The sequence below is a fragment of the Homalodisca vitripennis genome, chromosome 2 (assembly GCF_021130785.1).
Source record: "Homalodisca vitripennis isolate AUS2020 chromosome 2, UT_GWSS_2.1, whole genome shotgun sequence".
In the NCBI taxonomy this organism is placed as follows: domain Eukaryota; kingdom Metazoa; phylum Arthropoda; class Insecta; order Hemiptera; family Cicadellidae; genus Homalodisca; species Homalodisca vitripennis.
Genome location: NC_060208.1, coordinates 1,229,631 through 1,255,744, shown reverse-complemented (window position 1 = coordinate 1,255,744; position 26,114 = coordinate 1,229,631). Strand labels below are relative to the sequence as shown.

Genomic DNA, 26,114 nt, shown 5'->3' with positions numbered 1-26,114 from the left:
TAAAACAACGGAGTCGAACTAATATATGATTTATTAAAATTAGCACACTCTTTGGATTAGATTAATAAAATAATTAGGTTTGATTAATACATAATTAAGAATTTAGAATTTGGCTTCCAAAAAGTTAAAATATGGATAGAGAGTGAGAGGGGGGTAGAGGGCCTAAGTTAACGTCTGTCGCGTTCCGCACAAGTTAGCCGACTCTCCGAGCATCACCTCAACATCGCCCGATCCTCCCGCTGCCAAGGCTCCAGACCAATCAGAGCGCGTTTCGTCTTAGGATGGTACTCTGAGAGGTGCTGCCTCCTAGGCGATTCATTTAGTAATTAACAAAGTACATGGTGCTTTTAGACTGCTCAAGGACCCTCAAACCCAGCGGTTTCGCGATGTTCTCACTTCTTTTGACTTAGTCTGGTCCGTGAACACACCAACTCGAGTGACTGCCAGGTCGAGTACGGCCATCGACAACGTCATCACAAACTTTCCGGGCGTCTCTGTTACTGTTCTCGACGCGGCCATCTCTGACCATTTCGCACAGGAGACTGTAATCAAACAATTCAATCCTAAATACGAACCCTCTTCAGCAAAATTTAAAAGAGATTTAAAAAATGAAAACATTAAAATTCTCAACAGATTCCTCCAAAGAGAATCTTGGTCATTTGTGGATGCTTTTGAACACGTAGAGGAAGCATTCACTGCGTTCAATGACTGCCTTAATTATTACTTAAATATTACTTGCCCATATAGAATGATAAAGGAGCGATCTCATAGGAAGAGTAATGCCTGGATTACTCAGGATATTCTCTACTTGAGAGAAAGGCTCAAATTTTACCATTCAATTTATTTAAAATCAAATAACGAAAACTTCAAAAATTTTTATAGAACATTTAAACAAAATTATCGCAAGGAAATAAAAGCCGCTAAAGCACGACATATTGAACAAAAATTGGAGAACGCAGAAAATTTTTCAAAAAGTGCGTGGGAAGTAATAAAAAGCGTTACATCACAAACAAATAACTCAAAACAATCAAATCCGAAACTAAAAATTGACGGTAAATTAACAGACGACCCACTTCTAGTGGCTAGCGAATTTAATAATTTTTTTTCGACTGTGGCTGTACCAAGCACATCTTTCAATTGTGACAATCTTGTAGAAAATGTAGTAGTGAGACCGGTCTCTTCCATGGTTCTGTTTCCTGTGGGGGAGGTGGAGATGGCAGTCGTCTTGAGAGACCTCAAGCCGAAGAAGTCCAGCGACATCAACGGAATGTCCGTGTGGCTGATCAAGCGTTGCTTCAAGCACATTTTGACACCACTTACTAAATTGATAAATCTGTCCTTCGCCCAAGGCGTTTTCCCTTCAGCTTTGAAGACAGCAAGAGTGGTTCCGATCTTTAAAAAGGATGATCCTTGCATCGCAAGTAATTACCGTCCTGTATCCATTCTTCCTGTCATGAGCAAAATTTTCGAAAAGGTTTTCATTAGAAGGCTTGAAGGTTTTCTTGAACAGTTTGAAATTCTTAACCCTGAGCAGTACGGATTCAGGAAAAATAAATCGACGATTGATGCTGTAACAAAACTCATTGACTGTGTTGTTGATGGCTTGGAGAGGCGAGAACAAGTGCTCAGCATATTTCTCGACCTTTCAAAGGCCTTTGACTGTGTGCATCATGGGACATTGTTGCATCAGTTATGGACATGTGGTGTCCGAGGTCAGCCGCATAAATGGCTTTCGTCATACCTCAGTGGCAGAGAGCAGTGTGTGCAGATCGCGAACACCCTGTCAGGCAAAGTAAAAATGCAGTACGGTGTTCCCCAGGGTTCAATTTTGGGGCCCATACTTTTTCTCATTTACGTCAACAGATTGAATTCATCAATTCAAAATGGAGAGGTGATTCAATATGCGGACGATACGACTCTCTGCATCAGATCAAGTACAAAACAAGATCTTGAGATCAAAGCCTTTATTGAACTAAACGCATGCATCGAGCACTTTTCAAAGATAAATCTAAAAACTAACTATGCCAAAACTAACGTAATAAAATTTTGTCTCCGTCAACAAGAAGACGAATACAGACCAATTGTGATGGCGGATGAAGCTATCTTAGATGAAGCCGAATCCACCAAGTTTCTGGGGATGTACCTGGACAGGGGACTGACCTGGAGCGATCACATTGACAGAGTTTGCTCAAAGGTTGCCTCAGGCACTTATGTCTTACGCAATCTAGCAAAATTCTGCTCGTTTGATGTACTGAAAACTGCCTACTTTGGCATAGTACATCCACATTTGACCTACGGTTTGAGACTATGGGGCAGCTGTTCTAAATACAAATTTGACAGAGTATTTAGAACACAAAAGAAAGCTGTTCGAATAATTTCGAAATTAAAACCCAGAGAGTCGTGTAAAATTGCCTTCAGGGAGCTTGGATTTCTAACCTTACCCAGCCTCTATATTCTCGACGTTACCCTGTACTGCCGATTTAAATGTGAACTGGTTCAGGGCAGGGACGTCCATCAGTACGAGACCAGAGGCAGGAACAATTTCAGGACAGAACAGCATAGAACGGCTATGTTCGAACACTTACCATCTCAAATGGGTGTCAGGTTAATCAATAAGCTCCCTGGAGATCTCAAACGAATTAATGAACCCAAACAATTCAAATCTCGATTAAGACACTTTTTGTTGTCAAAGGCATTTTACTCCGTTGATGAGTTTACGATGGGCCGCTGGGATGAAAATTAATATTTTATTATTATTATTCTATTTATCCTTTTCTGATATCCAAAACATGCAAAACGTGCAAAATACAATACATTGTTAGGTTCACACATTAGTATGTGGAATTAACTGTGCCTATGTTAAGATAGGTTTTAGTTTATAGATTTTTAAATCCAAATGTTGAAATGACGCTTGCAATGCAATTTTGTAAATTGTTTTACTGCAATAAAGAATTATTATTATTATTATTATTATTATTATTATTATTATAAGGCCTGCGTACAAAAAAAACTATTGCTGATTTCAGCGCATTCCGTACACGTGGCTGCGACAACACCGGCGTTGTCGCATCACCGCGGGCTTCAATTTAATGCATATACAGGCTGTGGCAGAACTCCTGTCCCTTTCTTCTGAAGTTCTGAAGTGGCCTTAACGCCTATATTTTCCTATATTAATCCGGATGGCACTTGATGTGTACGGCAGCATTGTTACATATTGGGGAGGTCTTACCAGTATAAAGGTGGTTAAAATAATCACTAAAGTAACAATAAGACATTTTCGTAGTATTAGGTTACACTTATTTATTTGTTGAAACTTTGGGGCGTTAACACCGAGGTGTCACAGTTGTATAATTATTAAACTGACATTTTACTAACTTATATATTATTTTATTATGTATAAATAACAAGAAATAATTTTAAATGATTTCAGGACGGAGATTTCTTTTGTTTCTATATAATTTTTGTATACTGATCTTTTAAAATGTATAACAAGAATATAAGTTTGTAACTCATCTTGTTATTGGTTAAATTAAATATAACTGGCTTATATTATTCCTCCACCTTTTTTGTAATGTCATCAATAAACGCCTTGCTATTGAATTATATCGGAAATTGTTAAACTATTTAAATCTGGTGTTCATAAATGTATCTAAATCTCTAAGAGAAAAAAATTTAGCTTACAGGAAAGATATATTTTTACTTGGTGTCGCTGTGCGGGGTCGGCTGAGCCTGCGGGTGGTGGTCGAGTCCATCCAGCTCCTGGATGCTGCGGTAGACCCGGATGGCACGTGAGTCCTGCGTCACCCGGACAAACACCTTGCCGTCCTTACTTCAGGCGTAGGCCAGGGATTTGGCTCTGACTCCAGCCTTACAGTGCTGCAGCAGGGCCTTGTTGTGCTGAGTCAAGTGTTCGCTGATGAACACAGGTCCCGTAGTAAACGATGTGTACAGGTCTGTCGTCAGGATCCTCTTCTTCTTGGCCGAGGTCAAACAGTCAACTCTTGTAGTTCTACGTGCAAACTGGACCACGATTGTTGGGTGGAAGCGACGATCTCTAGGTCCCGGAGGACGATGAGCAATAGATATGTCTTGTCTCTCAAAAGGGACTCCGAGCGCTCCAGATGTTACCTCCAGGATGGTGTAGACGTCCTCTCCTCCCGTCTGTGGAACCCCACGGATTTCAAGATTCGCCATTCTAGAGTATTGTTCTTACTCGATGATACTCCACTCGGCGTCCCTCACCCTCTTCAAAAGTTTAGAGTTTTCATTCCTTAACTCTATACACTGTTCTTTAAGAATGTTATTCTTTTCTTCGACTACAGACAGTCTAGGGGTTACCGCGGCAAGAGAATCTTGGATCTTGGACATGCTTTGCTCAAGAGTAATGAACGAAGCTCGCCTTAAACATCTCCACTTCCGATGTGACAGCACATTTGTAATTAGTGATGTGCCGCTTCTGAAAATCCATAGAGTTGCCCAGATTTAAGTGACACATCGGTTTTTGCTGTACTCAGTGAAAGTACAACTTGAAGGAACCAGTCAGAAGTGAACGCTCCTAGGGGACGAGATAACTTGGAGGGTTTATATTCAATGTCAAACTCCACCTCTACTTCCTTTCTATCCTCTATCGACATAAAAAAGTAAACATCGGTCCAATGTGAGTCACTCTCTAAGCCAGGATCTTGGAGATACTAAAGATCCCAGCACTTGAAATAATGAGCCCAATATTTTTTTATGACAGCTATTTACCATTATTTTATGAAGCATTAAATGTGGTCGCAATAATAGTGTTAATATTTTAAATTAAACAAACATTACATTACTCCAATTATTTTCAAAATCGATAGTGCCGTGAACACACCAAATTTTATGTGATTATTTGATTTAAGTGGGCTGTAAAAATAAAACATAGCACAAGTTTCTATTAATTAAAAAAAAATACAATTCCACCACAATCGTAAGGTATATATTAGGTTTATAAACTGATAGATAAAATTAGCTCCGTGATATTTAGTAACTTTTTAATTTCTTATTTCGAAATACATAGTGTTTTTTATACTTTTAACCTCATAAAGTTTCATTTATCGAATCCTGAAAGATTACATGAAATTTGTTACTTGAGATTAGCTGAGTTTGACCTTTAAAATGTTATTACTTTTTATCCTAAATAAAAAATGTGAACGAGGAATTAATTGCTTATTGATTTTTTTAATGGTGATAAGGGATTTTTGTAAATAGACAACAAATAAATTTGTCATGTTTCAGTGATTTTTGTCACAGCTCAAATTTTACCTTCGATATGATTAAAATATTAAAATCGTTGATAATAGTTTTAGTTTGAAACTGACCAAAGCCTGTTTAATTTTGAATGTTAATAAATATTATAAGTCTAACGGGAGGGATTTTAAATTGTTATCATTATTATTATATTATCAATATAATACATTTCATTAATATAATCAATAATTTCATGTGTTAAATAAAATTAAAGTGATGGATTTAATTGTATCCCATACAATAATAATAACTGAACAAAACTGTTCATAATTTAAACACAATTTTACATATCATCGGAATTCTGAGAGCTTTTGGAGGGATTTTAATTAAAGGCATACGGATACGAATATTATATAATATATCCACATAAAAAACCACGTTTGTGCTTGATATCAAACCATGCCTATCTTGTTTGCATTGTTACAGATAATATTTGTGTATACGGTTATTTATTCTGAAGCAAAATCTAAATTTATTTTACTAAACTTTTCCAAGTAAAAACTTTCCAAAACACATTTACAAATATTTATGTCCTCCCTGGTAAACTTCAGAGATGAAAGGCTCATGACTTCTACATACGGGGTTTTGACTCCTGATTGGCGCTGTCTACTCTGTTTCACTGCAGGTCCACATGGCCGTGGGGATCAGATTCAACCTGTTCTACTGCACTTTGGACTTTGACAACAGACCTCTCCTGCAACTGTACGAGCTCTACATGTTGTGTCTCATACTCGTCATCCCCACCAGTGTGATGGTCATCACGTACACCGCCATCTGCTGGGAGATATGGCAAGTCATGCAGGAACGTCATCGTATGGTTAGTGGCAGAGCGTGAGTATCTCTAAACAGTCGTTTTATTACTCTTATGTCTATGTTCGCACAGTTAGACCAAAGTAATCGCGAAGGAACTGGTTCAAACTTTAATTGTTCTGTGCATAGTCTCTTGATCCACATTACCGTTTGTACACAGACATTTTTTGACTGTTGGGAGCACATGAACATTTTGGGTAAAGGTTGAATTGGTTGTGAATTGTGAGTGAAGACGAAGTGTTCATTTTAAATTTACAAGAACACTGAGTACTTTGTATGTAATCCCACAGTACAAAACAGTGTTTTGTGTATTTTGTGGTTAAGTATACAAACTTTAATAGTTGTGAATTTATTAATCGTTAAATTCACTGATGCTATAGATGTATTATAAGGGTTTTGTTCATTTCATACTTGCACGAGTGTAACATTGGAAAGCATTTAAGAAAATTAATCTTCCGAACTGTTGAAATGGCATTCCCTTCATTGCAGAATGTTTCTTTCGCAAGATATATTGCATTCGTAAGATTAACTTTCTTATGAAATATTCTACGCTGAGATAAAAACTTATGTAACAAGAACAAAATAACTCACTGTCCAGTTAAGACAACGTTCCTTTGGATTAAGTGGTAGAGAGGACTTGATAGTCCTAACTTCGCCTCTAAAAAAGACATTTTTTATTTCATTTCATTTCCTTTGGAAAGCTGCGAGAACGTTTCTATGTATATTAAGCGGTTACAAACTAACATCTGCTCTTACGTAATAAACGCACAACTGGCTTATAAAGATACATTTATTCGCGTTCATAAATGTATCATAAAGAAACTTGTTGTTAAAATATCTTGTTGTACAATGTATATAAAACTGTAATTTCGATTGAATAACAATTTTCATCAATATGCATCGTTTTGTCTTTTTTCTTGAACCTTTAAATTTACATCACACATCATTAAAGTTATTATATGAGATAGTTTAAGAAGACTATTTATTAAATCATGAATAATGATATTAATAGTCTAATTTGAGTTTAAAATCATTATTCATATTTTACTAAAAATAATTCAAGATATAATGAAATAAATTTTGTTAAATTACCTGCTTTGTCAGAGTAATCAATCACCAAATGAAAATAAAGATTATTATCCAATTAAATTATATCAATAATTAAGACAAACTCTTAATTTTTTACTATAGATTTATCAAACACTGCAGATCCGGAAATATATTTTTATAAAATTTGTGATAGCAAATTCAAATGACTATTTTTCGATGAAACGTTGTATTGCTGGCGAACATGTACGTGGTATTACAGTGGAGCTGGATAAATATGGTTAGCGTACATAAATAACTATGCCGATGCTGCAAATTTTGGCAGTGACAGCACTGAAATAGTTGACCGCAGGATCTAATAAACCCTCACTCCACCCTCCTCCCACCACCTCCAGAACCAATCTAGAGTGCAAGTTACGAGAAACTAATCGCAGCCAAACTTGGAGGAAGGACCCTGCCTTGCAAATTTTGTAGGTACTGGTTTAAGTTTTAATTGCTTCTAAATTCTAATCAGTGTAATCTAATCATTTAAATAAGTTACTTCTGTCTTATCCTCACTAAATTCATATATTGCTTGTGAATTAAGTCTACAAATACATAAATATAAATCTTCTTACTATAAATAAAACGTTTGTATACAGTCAATTTTACAAAATTATTTGTACAAATTTGTTAACACTTGCAGAACACACACTTCCGAGAGATTTCCTCTAATAATTTAAATGGTCGCAGGACACACACATTCATGAGATTCCTCTGATAATGTAAATGTTTGCAGGACACACATGTTTCGAGAGATTTTCTCTGATAATGTAAATGTTTGCAGGACACACATGTTCGATAGATTTACTCTGCTAATGTAAATGCTTGCAGGACACACAATATGTTCCAGAGATTTCCTCTAATAATGTAAATGTTTGCAGGACACACATGTTCGAGAGATTTCCTCTGATAATGTAAATGTTTGCAGGACACACATGTTCGAGAGATTTTCTCTGATAATGTAAATGTTTGCAGGACACACATGTTCGATAGATTTACTCTGCTAATGTAAATGCTTGCAGGAAACACGTTCCAGAGATTTCCTCTAACTTAAATGTTTGCAGGACACACACGTAAATGAGAGATTTCCTCTGATAATGTAAATGTTTGCAGGACAAACATTTCGAGAGATGTCCTCTAATAATGTAAATGTTTGCAGGACACACAATATGTTCCAGAGATTTTCTCTGATAATGTAAATGTTTGCAGGACACACGTGTTCGATAGATTTACTCTGCTAATGTAAATGTTTGCAGGAAACACGTTCCAGAGATTTCCTCTAACTTAAATGCTCGCAGGACACACACGTTCATGAGATTCCTCTGATAATGTAAATGTTTGCAAAACACACACGTTCATGAGATTCCTCTGATAATGTAAATGTTTGCAGGACACACATGTTCGATAGATTTACTCTGCTAATGTAAATGCTTGCAGGTAACACGTTCCCGAGATTTCCTCTCACTTAAATGTTTGCAGGACACACACGTAAATGAGATTTCCTCTGATAATGTAAATGTTTTGCAGGACAAACATTTCGAGAGATGTCCTCTAATAATGTAAATGTTTTGCAGGACACACAATATGTTCCCAGAGATTTCCTCTAACACAATGTAAATGTTTGCAGGACACACGTGTTCAAGAGATTTCCTCTGATAATGTAAATGTTTGCAGGACACACATGTTCAAGAGATTTTCTCTGATAATGTAAATGTTTGCAGGACACACGTGTTCGATAGATTTACTCTGCTAATGTAAATGTTTGCAGGAAACACGTTCTAGAGATTTCCTCTAACTTAAATGCTCGCAGGACACACACGTTCATGAGATTTCCTCTGATAATGTAAATGTTTATAGGACACATATGTTTGAGAGCATTCCTCTGACCAAACGAGAAAGTGGTGGATTCAAAAGTCCAGATAAGAACAGTGAGGACCGCAGCAGCAATGTTAGACAGGTACTGTCATCATTCGGTCTGTAGCGAGTGTTAAAACTAATCTGAGTTATAATACTCATAAGTTGGTTATGATTAAATTAACTTTTAAAAGAATACGTTTTAAATTTAGAAAAATAATCAATAGTTATCAAAATTGCTAAATTCGAGCATTCAACAAATTTTCATGCGCCCTTCTAAATGTTTCTTTATAACAAAAACTTTCGATGATTACAGGTCCAAATGAATAATTAAAGACTTTTTCTCTTTGTGATAAGGTTTATTATTATTAGACAAGTTCCATAACTACTATATGAACCCAATTTTTCCTATAACAATAGTTTTTTTATTGTAAATATGATTTCAATTTTATGTAAGAAAAATATAATAGCGTAGTATATTAGCGTTAGTATAATAGTATAAAACTAAAAATACATTTTTAAAACCATTACACATTATGTATATACGAGAAGTGGAAACAACCAAACTGAAACAGGTACACCATAAATATAACACAAGAAGTAAAATCATCCAACTTACTCAGAAAGCCAAAGGTCTTAAAAAAGTATTTTACTTAGATCTTCTGTATTTATTGGACCACAAATCTTTAATCTAATTCCCGAAAAAATTAAAAGAATTAAATCTTTAAACATATTTAAAAAAAACCCTAAAAAGCTGGCTTTTGCTGGATGAGGGAATTATGCAGTTGACAAAGTTATTAAGTTAGAACTCTTTTTTATTTTGGTTTCTTTTCTTTAAACTCTTAAAAAAAAATTGATAACTGGTTAAAGATTTGTTATATATTTTGTTAAGTTTTGTTATTGTTATTTGGATTTGTTGATATTTCTATATGTGTTTGTTAACTATATTCAATTAATATATTTGTTTATTATACAACATTTATTTACATTATTTATTATAGAACATTTATTTACATTGTTTGTCATAGAGAGTTACAGTTTACATGTTTTAATATAAATAAATTGTTAACTGGTTAAAGTTTTGTTGTATAATTTGTTTAAGTTTTGTTATTGCTATTTAGATTTGTTGATTTTATATATGTGTTGTTAACTATATTTAATTAATTTATTTATTCATTATACAACATTTATTTACATTATTTATTATAGAACATTTATTTACATTATTTATTATAGAGCATTTATTTACATTATTTATTATACAACAGTTATTTACATTATTTATTATATTTATCTATGTGCACAAGCCCGAAGATATTATGTGTGTCAACTTGAGGTAGACTGAATAATTAGTTTTTTAATTTTTGTTGCCTAACCATCGATACTGGATAATGATGGTTAGTGGAATTCCGAGACGAAAAATGTATTTCGAGAGACGAAAATGTATTTCTAAATTTGTATGTACTTACGGAATAAATATCATTATTCATTATTCATGAGCAAGATGCTAGTGATTAGTAGTGGTGATATTCGGAGTTAGCTGCGGTTTATTTGTAATAACAGATAACATTTGTATTCTTTATATATAGTTATATTTCATTCGTAGCTGAAGATGTGCAAGGTGCTGGTGATGATAGTGGTGATATTCGGAGTTAGCTGCGGTTTAATTGCAATAACAGATAACATTTGTATTCTTTATATATAGTTATATTCCATTCGTAGCTGAAGATGTGCAAGAATGCTAGTGATGGTAGCGGTGATATTCGGAGTTAGCTGCGGTTTATTTGTAATAACAGATAACATTTGTATTCTTTATAATATAGTTATATTCCATTCGTAGCTGAAGATGTGCAAGATGCTAGGTGATAGTAGTGGTGATATTCGGAGTTAGCTGCGGTTTAATTGCAATAACAGATAACATTTGTATTCTTTATATATAGTTATATTTCATTCGTAGCTGAAGATGTGCAAGGTGCTGGTGATGATAGTGGTGATATTAGGGGTTCGCTTCTGTCTAATCGCAATAACGAATGACAGTTTTTTTTTCTTTGCATGTACTAACCAAATATTAGTAGCTGAAGATGAGCTATATGCTGTTGATAGTAGTGGTGATATTCGGAGTTAGCTGCGGTTTAATCGCAATAACAGATAACATTTGTATTCTTTATATATAGTTATATTTCATTCGTAGCTGAAGATGTGCAAGGTGCTGGTGATGATAGTGGTGATATTCGGAGTTCGCTTCTGTCTAATCGCAATAACGAATGACAGTTTTTTTTTCTTTGCATGTACTAATCAACTATTCGTAGCTGAAGATGTGCAAGGTGCTGGTGATGATAGTGGTGATATTCGGGGTTCGCTTCTGTCTAATCGCAATAACGAATGACAGTTTTTTTTTCTTTGCATGTACTAACCAAATATTAGTAGCTGAAGATGAGCTATATGCTGTTGAGGTGATATTCGGGGTTAGCTGCGATTCAACCGAATTAAGGGAAGCACGAGTGTTGTATCTTTCCCATGTTAATTTTGCATATTTTGAGCACAGCTTTCTCAGACACCATTAAAGATAATAGAACCAAAATTTTACCAGGTATTCTAGACATGTTAAAATACACTTGAACACACGGACTTAAAAGAATATGTATTACAATATTCTTTATTAAATTGTTTAAATATTGCAATACATTTTTTTGAATTTACAAAAATATTTAATTTTTTTTTTAATTATTAAATATATCTATATTTCCCTGTGTTAAAGTGTGCATTAGAATGCTGGTGAATTGTGGTAAACATTTGGTTGAAATAAATGCAATAGTTCCTGAGGAATCTGCGTTCAAAGTTTAACAAACCTGTTTTCCGGGAAAAGGCAAAAAATTATGAATACATAAATAAGCAAAAACTTTAGTTTAAAGTACCTAAAATTAGCCAGCTCCATAGCTTGGATCATCAGGGTCTTCTTCCTTATCTTCCAGCTTTCTTTTCACTTATATTTTCTTTTGCCTCGCTTGCTTTTTGAAATCTGAAGAGTTACGCTTCGATGCTTTGATGCGGTGTTGGTCCATTTGTTTCATGCTAAGAACAGTAAACTTTCCAATGTTCATCTCTAGTTTATGGAAAAACTTGCATTTAGTTACATTAAGACTATTGAACACTGACACAACATCATACACCCGAAATGTAGTGTTTTCAGTCCAACAAAGCCGGTTTTGGGTAGCCTAGACTAAATAACCGCGTTCACACTTTCGTTTGTATATTGTGTCTTGCCGTGTAAACATTTCCGCAACAGTTCTTAAAAGTCAGATAGACTTTTAAAAACTGGTTTTATAAATTCCATTACAGCCACAGGAATACTATTTTTGTGGCTGTAAGTCTCACATTTAGCGTTTGCCTTTTGGTATCCGCACCATGTTGTCGAGACTGTCTGTGTTCCTTCTTATTGCTAAACCATAGTATGTCTGGAGTTGAACAATTAATTATAGCTTGAGATAGCCTATTCTTGCCAACTAAGCCTTTACCGTCAGACAAAATAATACGTATGTTTTCTGATTTTAGTCTTCTCAATCTTGTGCCCAATATTTTCTGGACATGTTCCAGACATTCCAATTTAGATATTTTATGATCAGGACCATATGGTTCCAATTCTTGGACCGCGATGAAAACTTTGGAATCGCCATCTCCCAAGTACTGAGTATATCTAACGTTATACGCAGTCATCGACCTACGAAAAATATCGCCTGCGCCTTGTACCTCATTGCACCACTAGAATATTTGTAATTAGCTGTACAGGAAGGACTATGAGATTCTTTGTTAGGACACTTACAATATTTTGATAGTATAAACACATCAATAACTTTTCCGGTGTCGAAGCTGGTTGCCGTTATGACGCCATTGAGGGACGTATGCCCTCGCTTCTGCCGTGTACCATCGATAGCCACCGCTATGTCCCGTTCTCTACTATTTACATCGACTGCCTCATTTACAGCATCATTCATGCATTCAAAACATACATCTTCAGCTGCTGAACCTAAAAAATCTGTATAGGATTCAAAATGAGTTGGTGGAGGAGGTAATTTCATTATACCGCAAATTGTTTGAGCCGCTTTTTGGCCTTTTCCTATGAAGCGAAGACCGTACACAAGCCGAACATTATTTTCAAATAACTTTGGCTTTCCCTTCAACTTATTATATGTCATAAAATCAAACCTAAAATAACAGTTCTTACAAAATAGTTTAATGTTTGAGGCTAAACCAATACTACTTACTAACCTAACCTGAATTCCGGAATCGCCACAGTTCGAACAAACAACTGATTGAAGTAATGCACATTCAACAAAGATAGGTCAACAACTATATTTACATTTTCTTCTGAACTAAACTTACTATATACATCTTTCAAGTCACCAATTTTCTTTCCAGAAGTACTTATGTTTGGTATAGATTCTAAAGGTTTCAAATGACTCTCAGGAGTGTAAGGCCTAGGCAAATCTGTAGTGTTTGTAATTAGGTCTAAATCACTAGAAACAGAGTTTACTTTAGGAACACCTATATTGCGTCTCTTCTCAAACACAGTCCTAGGTTTTCTTGGTCTTACCATGATGATAGAAAACAAAATATTACTCACTCACTATAAACAGAACTAATTACTCACTAACAAACAGACAAACTCAAACCTGAAACTAATATGACAACAGCTGTACTGTCCAATAAACAAAGATTAGGTTAGCCAACTACAAAAACTGAAACCAAAGCAACTTGGAAATAAACTGCATACTGTATCAAATACACATAGCACATTTTGCGTATTTAAGCACTGCACAATTGTTTTCAAAAATAATTTATGTACACTTTAAAACGTTTTTACATAATGTTTTATACGTCAAATTACTCGTTATAAGTTGTAGAATTATAAAAAATAAATAATTTTTTTATCTTTACCCTCGTGCTCCCCGTATGACTGTTTCTGTCTTTACATATAGTAATACTCCAATAGTAGCTGAAGAAGAGCAAGATAATCGTGATAGTAATCGTATAATGGTGATATTCGGGGTTAGCTGCGGTCCAATCGCAATATAGAATGACAATCTCTATCTTTACAAATAGTAATACTGCATTAGTAGCTGAAGATGAACAAGATGCCGGTGACAGTAGTAGTGATATTTGGTGTTAGCTGCGGTTTTTTCGTAAAAATGAATGACAGTTTCACTCTCTACATATAGTAGTACTCTATTAATATCTGAAGAACAGCAAGATGCTGGTGATGGTAACGGTGATATTCGGGGTTAACTGCGGTTCAATCGCAATAAATAATGACTTTCTATATTTACATATATGAATACTCCATTAGTAGCTGAAGATGAGCAAGATGCTAGTGATAATAACGGGGATATTCGGTGTTAACTGCGGTTCAATCGCAATAAATAATGACTTTCTATATTTACATATATGAATACTCCATTAGTAGCTGAAGATTCAATCGCAATAAATAATGACTTTCTATATTTACATATATGAATACTCCATTAGTAGCTGAAGATGAGCAAGATGCTAGTGATAATAATGGGGATATTCGGGGTTAACTGCGGTTCAATCAGTAATACTGCATTAGTAGCTGAAGACGAGCAAATGCTGGTGATGGTAACGGTGATATTCGGGGTTAACTGCGGTTCAATCGCAATAAATAATGACAGTTTCTATATTTACATATATTAATACTCCATTAGTAGCTGAAGACGAGCAAATGCTAGTGATGGTAGCGGTGATATTCTAGATTACCTGCGGTTTATTCGAAATAACAGATGACATTTGTATTCTTTATATAATATAGTAATATTGCATTAGTAGCTGAAGATGTGTAAGGTGCTGGTGATAGTGGCAGTAATGTGGTGGAGCACCATCGTGTTGAAAGTAAAGTTCTTGAAAGTTTTCTGCAAACATCATGAGCCCTGGTACCGCGTTATTCTGAAGCATATCCAAATATTTATCACCTGTCACTGTTCCTTCAAAAAAATATAGTCCAAGTATACCAATAAGTACAGTTATGTCTGTTAACTTGTCCGCTTAACTCAAAATTGGCCTCGTCAGACTAAATAATTTTATTAAAAAGGTTAGGATCATGTTTGTGTTGGTTATGCATCAATCCACAAAACTGAAGTCGTCGATCTGGATCATCTTCATGTAACCCATGTAATAAACGTGGAATGTAAGATTTATAATTCTGTTTGTGTAACATTCTTTGCACTGACCTCCGTGATAAATCTAGCTCAGATGCTAATCGTCTGGTCGCTTTTCGAGGACTTTTGGCTACAGCTAAACATACCCGCAATAAATTGTCATCAGTGTTGTTGGGCGGCCAGACCTTGGTGCATCCATAACAGATCCATGTTGTTCAAATCTATCTCGTATGTCGTACAATGTTTGTCTAGACGATGGTTTTGATCTAAGGTGTATTCCCCATTCATTAACAACTGCAGTAGCGCCACTTTTATAAAAGGTTTTTAACGCAAAAATCCTTTCTTCTTTCGTTAACATTATGACTAATGTGTAACAAAAATTCTATTAGAAAAATAATAACTCGGGGACTACAACTTTAAACACGTGTCACAGATGAACTTACTAGTTCGATTGTTGAGTGTTTCATTGCATTGTATTGCCTACTTAAAAAGGCATAATTACCAACATTTAGTAATACCAACATCACGGACGAAAACCATTGTACTACGTCTTGCTGTTATTTTTTTCTTCTTTTAACAAACTGTCCAGTGACTTTTGCGCCACCCTATATGTAGTAATACACCATTAGTTGCTGAAGATAAGCAAGATCCTGGTGATAGCAGTGGTGATATTCGGGGTTAGCTGCGGTTTAATCGCAATAACGCAATAACGGATGACAGTGTCTCTCTTTACTTATAGTAACACCGCAATAACGGATGACAGTGTCTCTCTTTACTTATAGTAACACTCCATTAGTAGCCTCTGAAGATCAGCAAGATGCTGGTGATAGCAGTGGTGATATTCGGGATCAGCTTTGGTATAAACGCAATAACGGATGACAGTGTCTCTCTTTACTTATAGTAACACTCCATTAGTAGCTGAACATGAGCAAGATACTGGTGCTGATAGTGGTGATATTCGGGGTTAGCTGCGGTTTAATCGCAATAACGAATGACAGGTTCTATAATTATATATAGTAGTACTCCATTAGTAGCTGAACATGAGCAAGATACTGGTGCTGATAGTGGTGATATTCGGGGTTAGCTGCGGTCTAATCGCAATATTATCGATTGTTAGTTTTATTCTTTATATTATAGTAATAATGTATTACTAGTTGCAGGTGAGCATGATGTTGCTGCTTATGTTGGTTATTTTAGGGGTTTGCTGTCATCTACTAACATTAACGGAGGATAGTTTTTATCATTAAATATAGTAATACTTTTTAACCGTTACAGGCATAGGCGTTTCCAGGAGGAGGGTTAGGGATTGTAACCTCCTCCTCTTTGATAAAATATTTAAGGTATATTTTAACTATGGGTAACTGAAAGTATACTCGTAGTCGAACAATGTATCTTAATTCAGTTTTGTTGAAAATTGTACTGATATTTTTCATTAGAGCTGACTTATAGTAAAACACTTATGCTTCGCAATTGCTCAAAATGACGAGTCCGTCTGTGACCCGTGGGGTTTGTCAAAACATAATACAGATCTTACTTACCGCGCTTCGGGCGAGAAACAGCGAGCAATGGCAATGCCCGCTTGCCTACCACTCGTCTCTCTGAACGGCTAATTTGTAATGGTCTTAACGTAGTTCTTATCGCTTTCGTTTTAGTTACTTAGCTTTTGCTAGTCATGTATTATCGACTGTTGTTACTAATGAATACCGATAATGGTGGTAGTAACAAGAATACAATAAAAGTATAAAACCTTTTGATAGTGGTTTTTACCATTTAAAAATATTATAATAAAGTGATTAAATTTTACCTGCTGTTATTATTACACTTCTCCAGTATGGTTTCAACCCAAATTGTGTAAGACATATATAACATTAGATGCTTATCAAAACAATTTTTTTACTTGACTGATCTATAAAAATAAAATACAGTAATGAACTTTCGAGTTTTTTGTGACGAACTTCTGACACGTCTAAGGTTATAAAATAACCCATTTAATTTTTTTATAACACATTTTAATCAAATATTTTCAAAAACCTTAGGTCCACAATCAAAGCAAATAAATATCGTGGTCATTTAAATAATATCTGACTTGGACTTGTAATATTTTAATATTTTATTTTACGCAATAGAACATGTTTTGTTTACTTCAATTTACGGAATAACATAAGTAAAAATTTAATAATACAAAAATAGAATTTGTGATAATTTTCTAGATCGCCATCAGCAACAATCAATCCAAAGCAAGGTCAAATTTAATTCTAGCAGTAAGTTTTACTTTAAAACGTTTTCAATTTTTAATAACTATTAGTTCTGTTCAGTCATTTATATGTATTAATAAGCATCTTGAATTGCTCGTTGATTAATTTCTAATTTAATTGCAATTTTGTAATTTTTCTCGGTACTTTTCATAATGAATATTATCATTTTTACTTCTTTATATTTCCGTGTACTTGCTTCTAATAAACTGTTAAATAAAAGGCTATTTGTCATTAAAAATATTAACGAAAATTTTATCTATCTCGTGCCTTCTCTGTCAATCTCAGGTTGATTCCTGTTATAGTTTGTTTAAAATTTTAACCCAAAAGAATGCCTAATATGGCAATAGAGTCTTTGTTATCACTAGTATGATGGCATTAAAACCCATAAACTAAATAGATTTATCTTTCGTCGATTTATATTTATGTACGTTCATTAATTAATACGATGATTATTAACTGATCGCTATAACTGTTTCTGTCACACTTTGTGTATGGAAATCGAACATTACTCAACCAAAGTAACGGAATATCGCTTTGTAAATAATATATATATATATATATATATATATATAATTTGTATATATATATATATATATATATATATATATATATATATATATATATATAATTTGTATATATATATATATATATATATATATATATAATAACATATTTAATTTGTATTTGTCTATTAATATGTGTTGATCGCCGAGCGTATGCTGCATCTATGCGCAATACATGTAGTTGACATTCGGCGCTCACCCGCGATATAAAACACAATATTACTAATTTCATGTCTCAAAAATGTGTGTATTTGTATACGCAGTAAATATATCCTCTATAAAAATGCATGTAAATTTGTATCACAATATTTTTATCAGGGACGACTTGATTTGAAATTGTAAAACATTTAAATGTAAAATACATTAAAATAATACAAATACATGGTCATATTTTCGCGTAAAATATATATGTTTCCTACAAGCCATATTAGAATGTTTAGAATTTCTATTTTAGTTCTTAAGATATAGCAATTTTTCGAGCTTCTTAGTTACACAGCGCAATTTTCCTGAAATTATTGTGTGGTCCATCTCATCCAAAAGGGTAATTTTAGCTTATATGTAGCCGTTCTTGTAGTTTATTAAAATTTAATAATAATAATGCTCTCAGGAAGATATAAAACACATACAACTATTAATGTTTTAACATTTAACATATTCCGGGTGGGGGGGAGTACTCCAATACCCCATCTTGACTGGGAACTACGGACAATGTTTGGTGGTAGCCCCCCATTTGGTATTCCTACATACGCTTATGGTTGCAGGTGATCAAGATGCTGGTGCTGTCAGTGATAATATTCGTAGAGTGGTGGGGTTTAACCATTGTGACACAGGAATAGCAGTTCCTATATTTACAAAGAGCGAACTCTATTAGCAGTTGCAGTTGATTAAGATGTTGGTGCTAACAGTGGTGGTATTCGTGTGGTGATGAAGTTTAACCGTTGTGACACAGGAATGTCAGTTCGTATCTTTACAAAGAGCGTTACCCTATTAGCAGTTGCAGTTGATTAAGGTGTTGGTCCTGATAGTAGTGATATTAATGTAGTAATGGGGTTTAACTGTGGTGACACAGGAATGTCAGTTCGTATCTTTACAAAGAGCTTTACCCTATTAGCAGTTGCAGTTGATTAGGAATGGCAGTTCGTATATTTACAAAGAGCTATACTCTATTAACAGTTGCAGGTGATCAATATGATGGTGTTGATAGTGGCGATATTAATGTGGTAATGGCGTTTAACTGTGATTGCCCAGGAATGGAAGTTTGTATCGTTACAAGGAGCGATACTCTATTAGAAGTTGCAGTTGATCAAGATGCTGGTGCTGATAGTGATTGTGGGGTTTAACCGTTGTGACACAGGAATGGCTGATCCTATCTTTACAAAGAGCGATCCTCTATTGGCAGTTGCAGGTGATCAAGATGCTGGTGCTGATAGTGATTGTAGGGTTTAACCGTTGTGACACAGGAATAGCTGATCCTATCTTTACAAAGAGCGATCCTCTATTAGCAGTTGCAGGTGATCAAGATGCTGGTGCTGATAGTGATTGTAGGGTTTAACCGTTGTGACACAGGAATAGCTGATCCTATCTTTACAAAGAGCGATCCTCTATTAGCAGTTGCAGGTGATAAAGATGCTGGTGCTGATAGTGATTGTAGGGTTTAACCGTTGTGACACAGGAATAGCTGATCCTATCTTTACAAAGGGCGATACTCTATTAGCAGTTGCAGGTGATCAAGATGCTGGTGCTGATAGTGGTTGTAGGGTTCAACCGTGGTGACCCAGGAATGGCTGTTCCTATCTTTACAAAGGGCGATACTCTATTAGCAGTTGCAGGTGATCAAGATGCTGGTGCTGATAGTGATTGTAGGGTTTAACAGTGGTGACCCAGGAATGGCTGATCCTATCTTTACAAAGAGCGATCCTCTATTAGCAGTTGCAGGTGATCAAGATGCTGGTGCTGATAGTGATTGTAGGGTTTAACCGTTGTGACACGGGAATGGCTGTTCCTATCTTTACAAAGAGCGATCCTCTATTAGCAGTTGCAGGTGATCAAGATGCTGGTGCTGATAGTGATTGTGGGGTTTAACCGTTGTGACACAGGAATGGCTGATCCTATCTTTACAAAGAGCGATCCTCTATTAGCAGTTGCAGGTGATCAAGATGCTGGTGCTGATAGTGATTGTAGGGTTTAACCGTTGTGACACAGGAATAGCTGATCCTATCTTTACAAAGAGCGATCCTCTATTAGCAGTTGCAGGTGATCAAGATGCTGGTGCTGATAGTGGTTGTAGGGTTTAACCGTGGTGACCCAGGAATGGCTGTTCCTATCTTTACAAAGGGCGATACTCTATTAGCAGTTGCAGGTGATCAAGATGCTGGTGCTGATAGTGGTTGTAGGGTTTAACCGTGGTGACCCAGGAATGGCTGTTCTTATCTTTACAAAGGGCGATACTCTATTAGCAGTTGCAGGTGATCAAGATGCTGGTGCTGATAGTGGTTGTAGGGTTTAACCGTGGTGACCCAGGAATGGCTGTTCCTATCTTTACAAAGGGCGATACTCTATTAGCAGTTGCAGGTGATCAAGATGCTGGTGCTGATAGTGGTTGTAGGGTTTAACCGTGGTGACCCAGGAATGGCTGTTCTTATCTTTACAAAGGGCGATACTCTATTAGCAGTTGCAGGTGATCAAGATGCTGGTGCTGATAGTGGTGATATTCGTGGTGTGCTGGGGTCCCATCGTGGTGATGGATGTACTGACAGCATACCACGTGATAGAGGAGCACTCTGCGGGAATCGCAAAACATGCCCGAACAACCTTCCATCTACTTGCATATTTTAATAGGTTTGTTTATTCTTTTAAGTAATAATATTATAGTCTTGCATTTGAAGAATATTTGGGAAGACAAAAATTATTCTTTGTTTTCATCATTTTAGAGTTTTCAGTAATAATTCCGAACCCATATTATATTACCTTAAATAATACCATCTGGGTAATGCTTCAGCTATTTTTCTCTTTGGTAATTATTTTCTTATTGGTATATATAATTTACTCGTAGTAATTTAATTTACTTTACAAATTATATTTATGAGTAAACTATGTTTTGAATTTTGTACAGCAGGGCGAACAATTACAGAGGACAACCTCTTTTTAGCAGAGCAATACATTATATAGTATCTAAAATTTTGTATTTTCAGCTGTATAAATCCCCTGGTGCAGAGAAATTATATAGTGTCTTAAATTTGTATATTTTCAGCTGCATAAATCCCCTGGTGTACGGATTCATGTCGAAACACTTCCGTGAGAGCTTCCAGAAGGTGATGTGTCGCCTGTGCCGAGGACCACCACAACGTCAGTTGTCGGTATCCCAGAGTCGGGCCACTTCGGTCCGATTCAAGGAGCGGTCTTCCGTGTTGACGCAGCTCACTACACCAGTTCATCACGGAGTCTAGAGGATAATCCTCGAGATGTATTCCAGAGTAAAATTCTTCTATACAGTTCAAGGAACAACGAAGGAACGTCTATCGGCAGTACGTGTTCAACAGTAGTCGTCCGTCATGACTCAAATTGCTACGAAAGAAAACCATTTCCCAATCTCTTAGACATTTTCCAATGTGATTCTTTCACGTGGGTTTATATTTTTGTGGAATTCGTGATAATTAAGATTCGACGTGAAAATTCTCCAGTAGTACCTCTCCTGGAAAGATCCATATTGACACACTTCAGTACTAGGGTCCACTACTGCCTGAACACTTACTTTGGACATATTTCAGATGTTAATGATAATCATATAAATGATCTTACACATTATTGATTGTCCGAGTTAGATTACTTCCTCACTGCAATTCGGGAACAGTCGTCCATTCTCACCCAACTCTTCACATCAGTTCCCTAATGACAATCACTTGAGTATCTTAATGAGTGTCATATGCAAGGTCTCGTAAACATCTCCTAGACGTCCGTGGTGTGACTTGGATATGGTAGGTCTATTCACATTACTCGAGAAGTAACGTGTTGATATAGACTTGCACAACAATGGCCTAAATAAAAATGCTTCATCAGCATTCTTAAGTGATTTATAATCTTATCTTCATGAATGACTTTGTGTCAGTCTACAACCCATACGGAAGTTCGTTACTAAAATCTCTTTTACAAGTGTTAATTGTCATCGTAACAAAACCGTAACTTGTGCATGTCCAAATAAAGATTATTTAACAGAATCGTGTAAGGGCATTTATATGAAAACTGGTATGATGATTGCTATTGTTACTCAGTAAAAGATAGAATATTTCGTTATATGGTGCTTGAGAGCAGTGTGGTATATATTTTTGAACAATTTACAATCGTATTTGTAAGATTCTTTCGATGTCGTGCTGTTCTTATGTTATTATGTTTTGTATGTGTTTTGTAAGAAAAATAACTGGCGTATTTAAATACCAAAAGTTTATTAATCTTTTAAGCAATGAGATATACTTATATCTAGGTTTGAACTTCACTTAACAGTGAAATTATCTACCTTATATTTTTGAAGGAAAATATTACAAGAAGTATTTTTCATACTCAAACTTTAATATCATTCTAATATCAGTGTGTTTATGTAAAAAGATATTAGCTACAAAGATAATTCTATGTTAATTTTTATGAAGTAAAAATGTTATTCTTCATTTTTGCAGAAAATACATAAAGAATAGCAAAAAAATATGTATAGTATCTTTTATTGAGTAAAAATTAAAAGTCAAATGTTTTACTTAAATTTTTACGATTTTACGTTTTTAAAAGTTACTTGTGTATTTATAGTTAACTTGTACAAACAACGTTCCATTTTCAACTTGTTCTCGTTTAATTAATTAACAATGTAAAATCTAAAGTGGTTGTGGCGCGTTCTTAGCAATAGAATTATTATCATTGTCTCTTGAGTTTGTTCCACAAAGATTACAGCATAGAAGGCAACCTATTTTATGAGACATTATCAAATTTTACGGTGTTACTATTACTTAAAATGTAATAGACGTATTCATGTAAAGTCTATATTTAAATGTTTTAATATTAATTTTAATAAATCTTGCTATCTGAAACTGTATTTTTTTTTTTAATAAACATAGTTTTTCAGTGAATTTCCCTATTTGTACACTCCATTCCTTAGTCACATTCATAATTTATACACATTATTTATTAATGTTAAAGTGTTTCACATTATTTACAAGGTTATTCACATTTCACATTAAGTGTTTAAATTGGATTAAATTAATCCTTTAGCTTCATATTGAGTAATAATATTAATTCAGCAATTTCATAATACGTGCTTAGAGATCGTGTCAATCACATCGTAGTGCACTCACTCAATTGTCTACCTGATGAGAAAATGAGACTACCACTTCACATATTTATAGCAGTCTCTTAAGTGGAAACTATGTAAATGTTTCGTTTTGAGCTACATCGTCGTCGAGTTTCTTTGGAACTCTTCGGAAGAACATGACTCCAGTTTCCAGGAGTCAAGTCTGAGACAGTGTCAAATACCGAACGTTGCAATACATGGGAAGTGAACTGGAGCTATACTCAACATTCAGTTGATTCGACCCTTCCTACCATAACTACGATACTCTCCAGACATTAAACATAACAACACATGACAATGTAACATAACCAACGATATCAGGAACGTTTAAATGTCTCTATCTACAAACCAATAATATACAGTATCCTAGGACAATAGAACTAATAATGATAAGGAATTGAGCATATTGTAGGAGTAATAAAACACCGTGTGAGTATAACATAACAACCAGCAATATCACTAACGTTTAAATGTCCTCGGCTAAAGACTCTATTCTGGGGCAAAAGAAAAATTAACTATCAGAAGTTGGTATACTGTTGTAGATAATATAAAACAATAATTGTATGTTACGTAACAAACAACGATATCAGTAACGTTTACCAGTCCTCAGTAAAGAACAATAATATAATCTAGTCTGGGTTAACACAACCAATAATAATCAGAAGTTAGTACACTGTTGCAAATATAAAAAAAACTTTTAACTTTTCTGGGCAAATCTCGCCCACCTCTTCTTTTCTTCGGCCCCACGTGGGTGTCATTTCCTCATTCTTTTCTACCGGCGCATACCGGAGAACCCGGGGAGTGTCCCTGAATTGTCGCAGGGACTGATGTGTGCTTTGCACTACCGATGGTGTTTTCTTTGGTATGACGCCAGGAGCCAGCCCCTTCGGGCCCTAGTCAGGAAGTGCGCCATGGATGCAGAGGTCGGACTCTGCATTGCTACGGTCGGCCCCCGGTGCGTCTGGTATCCGGTGCTGGGAGTACGGAGGCCGGGCTCCAGGGAACTGGGGTAGAGGCTCAGTCCTCGAGGGTACACCCGTTCCCGATTTTTTTCGGGCCGCCCTTGTCGCACGATGCGCTGGTAATCTTAAAGTATGGAATCGGAAAAACCCATCGACAACGATACAGAGAGGTTAAGGAAGCAATTCCCCCCTCTCCCTTCGTCTGCAGACCCGTTTGCTAAGAGTAGTCGTGTATTGAGGTCCCCTCCTTCGCGACCTCATAGCGAGACTCCGCCTTCGGCATCTCTGCAGGCCATGGCTTCCTGTACCCCACAAGAGACGGGTACACCGGTTGTCTCTGATGAGTTTCAGTCTCAGGAGACACCAGTCAGAGGTCAGGAAATGTCTTTTCCCTTGGTTTCCCCCGATGGGAAGAACATGGCGTATGCGACGGACACGATCTTTACGGAGGTAAAGAGGATGAAAGACGTTCTTCTCGACATGAGAGCAGCTACTTCGAGACAGAAGAGCCTAAGCACGGCAGTCAGGAACGGCATGATCTCTCTGGAGTCGTCTCTAGATCTGATCGATACATTTTGGCAGGTCTGGAAGATATCGATGGAGAGACTGCAGAGAGAAAGCTGCGAAAAAGAAACTCAGGCCCCATCACCATCTATGGTGGCAGCAGCCTCTACCACGGCTGGGAAACGAACGGCCGGAAGTCCCCCTGAACATGCAAGGGAGGAAAAGCGGCAGAGATACCCCGGGGAGCCTGATTCTGTCGACGCGACAGAAGAGAGCGAGTTTCGCCCGGTAGTCTCAAAAAAGAAAAAAAGAAAAGCGAAGGCCGTAGATAAGAGCGGGAAGAGGCAAGACCTACCTCTACCTCCTCCCCCACAAGTAAAGAAGACGGAGAAATTCCCACGTTCCAGGCCTGGGAGGCAGGTGGTGATTGTTAAGCCTAAAGCTGGCAAGTCAAACGCCGAGATTCGTGGTGCAATGAGGGCTGGAGTTACTCCCGAAGAGTCGGGCACCGTTGTACGTCACATAAGAAAGACTGTCACTGGAGGAGTATTACTGGAACTTACAAAATGCGACGACAGAAGGAAACTCCAGGAGGCGATACAGAAGGCGGTGGGTGATAGGGGCGATGTTCGCTCCATTGTTCCTAAGGCAAGGCTAGAGATCCTACATCTGGACGCCTTATCCACCGAAGCCGACATCTCGGACGCCCTAAGCAGGGTGTTTCCTGTCCTTGGTGGCGAAATTAGGGTTTCCCTCTTCAAGCCTAACCGACAGGAACAGAGGAAGGCCGTGGTTAAGCTGCTCGAGAGTGACTCCTTGACAGTACTCCGAAAGGGGAAGATCAAGGTCGGGTGGGTCGTCTGTCGGATTCGGGGCCGTATAGAGGTGGACAGATGCTTCCGCTGTCTCGGCTACGGTCACACCAGGAGGGACTGTTCCGGACCCGATAGGAGCAGTAACTGCTGGAAATGCGGCAGCGCCGAACACAAAGCGGCGGTTTGCACGGGGGCTCCTTCTTGCGTCTTTTGTACCGGAAAACCTCGAGCAATGACGGATCATGTTCCGGGATCAGGTGCCTGCGGGGTTTTCAAGAAAGCTCTGGACGACAGGAAGGCCCGTGCTAGGCCAAGAAAATGATCCGGTTTATCCAGGCCAATCTGCAGAGATGTCACGCTGCGGACGCAATCCTTGAACAGCTGGCCTGTAAGACCAAAGCCCAGATAGTGATCGTCAGTGAACCCGTCCGAACCAAAACCAGCTCATCTTGGTTTTACGATGGACTCGGCACTGCGGCTGCTTGG

General features: G+C 36.5%; 1 protein-coding gene across 1 annotated transcript in view; it reads left to right on the top strand.

Annotated features, from left to right (window-relative positions):
- The window catches only part of LOC124353465 (QRFP-like peptide receptor), a 54,123-nt gene extending 31,068 nt beyond the window's left edge, over positions 1-23,055 (top strand). Inside the window, exons 5-8 of the mRNA XM_046803307.1 lie at positions 5,903-6,108; positions 9,034-9,133; positions 20,696-20,856; positions 21,269-23,055. Of these exons, the coding sequence (XP_046659263.1) occupies positions 5,903-6,108; positions 9,034-9,133; positions 20,696-20,856; positions 21,269-21,464 (663 nt within the window). The 3' untranslated portion in view covers positions 21,465-23,055. The remainder of the gene's footprint in view (positions 1-5,902; positions 6,109-9,033; positions 9,134-20,695; positions 20,857-21,268) is intronic.
- The last annotated feature ends 3,059 nt before the right edge of the window (positions 23,056-26,114 follow it).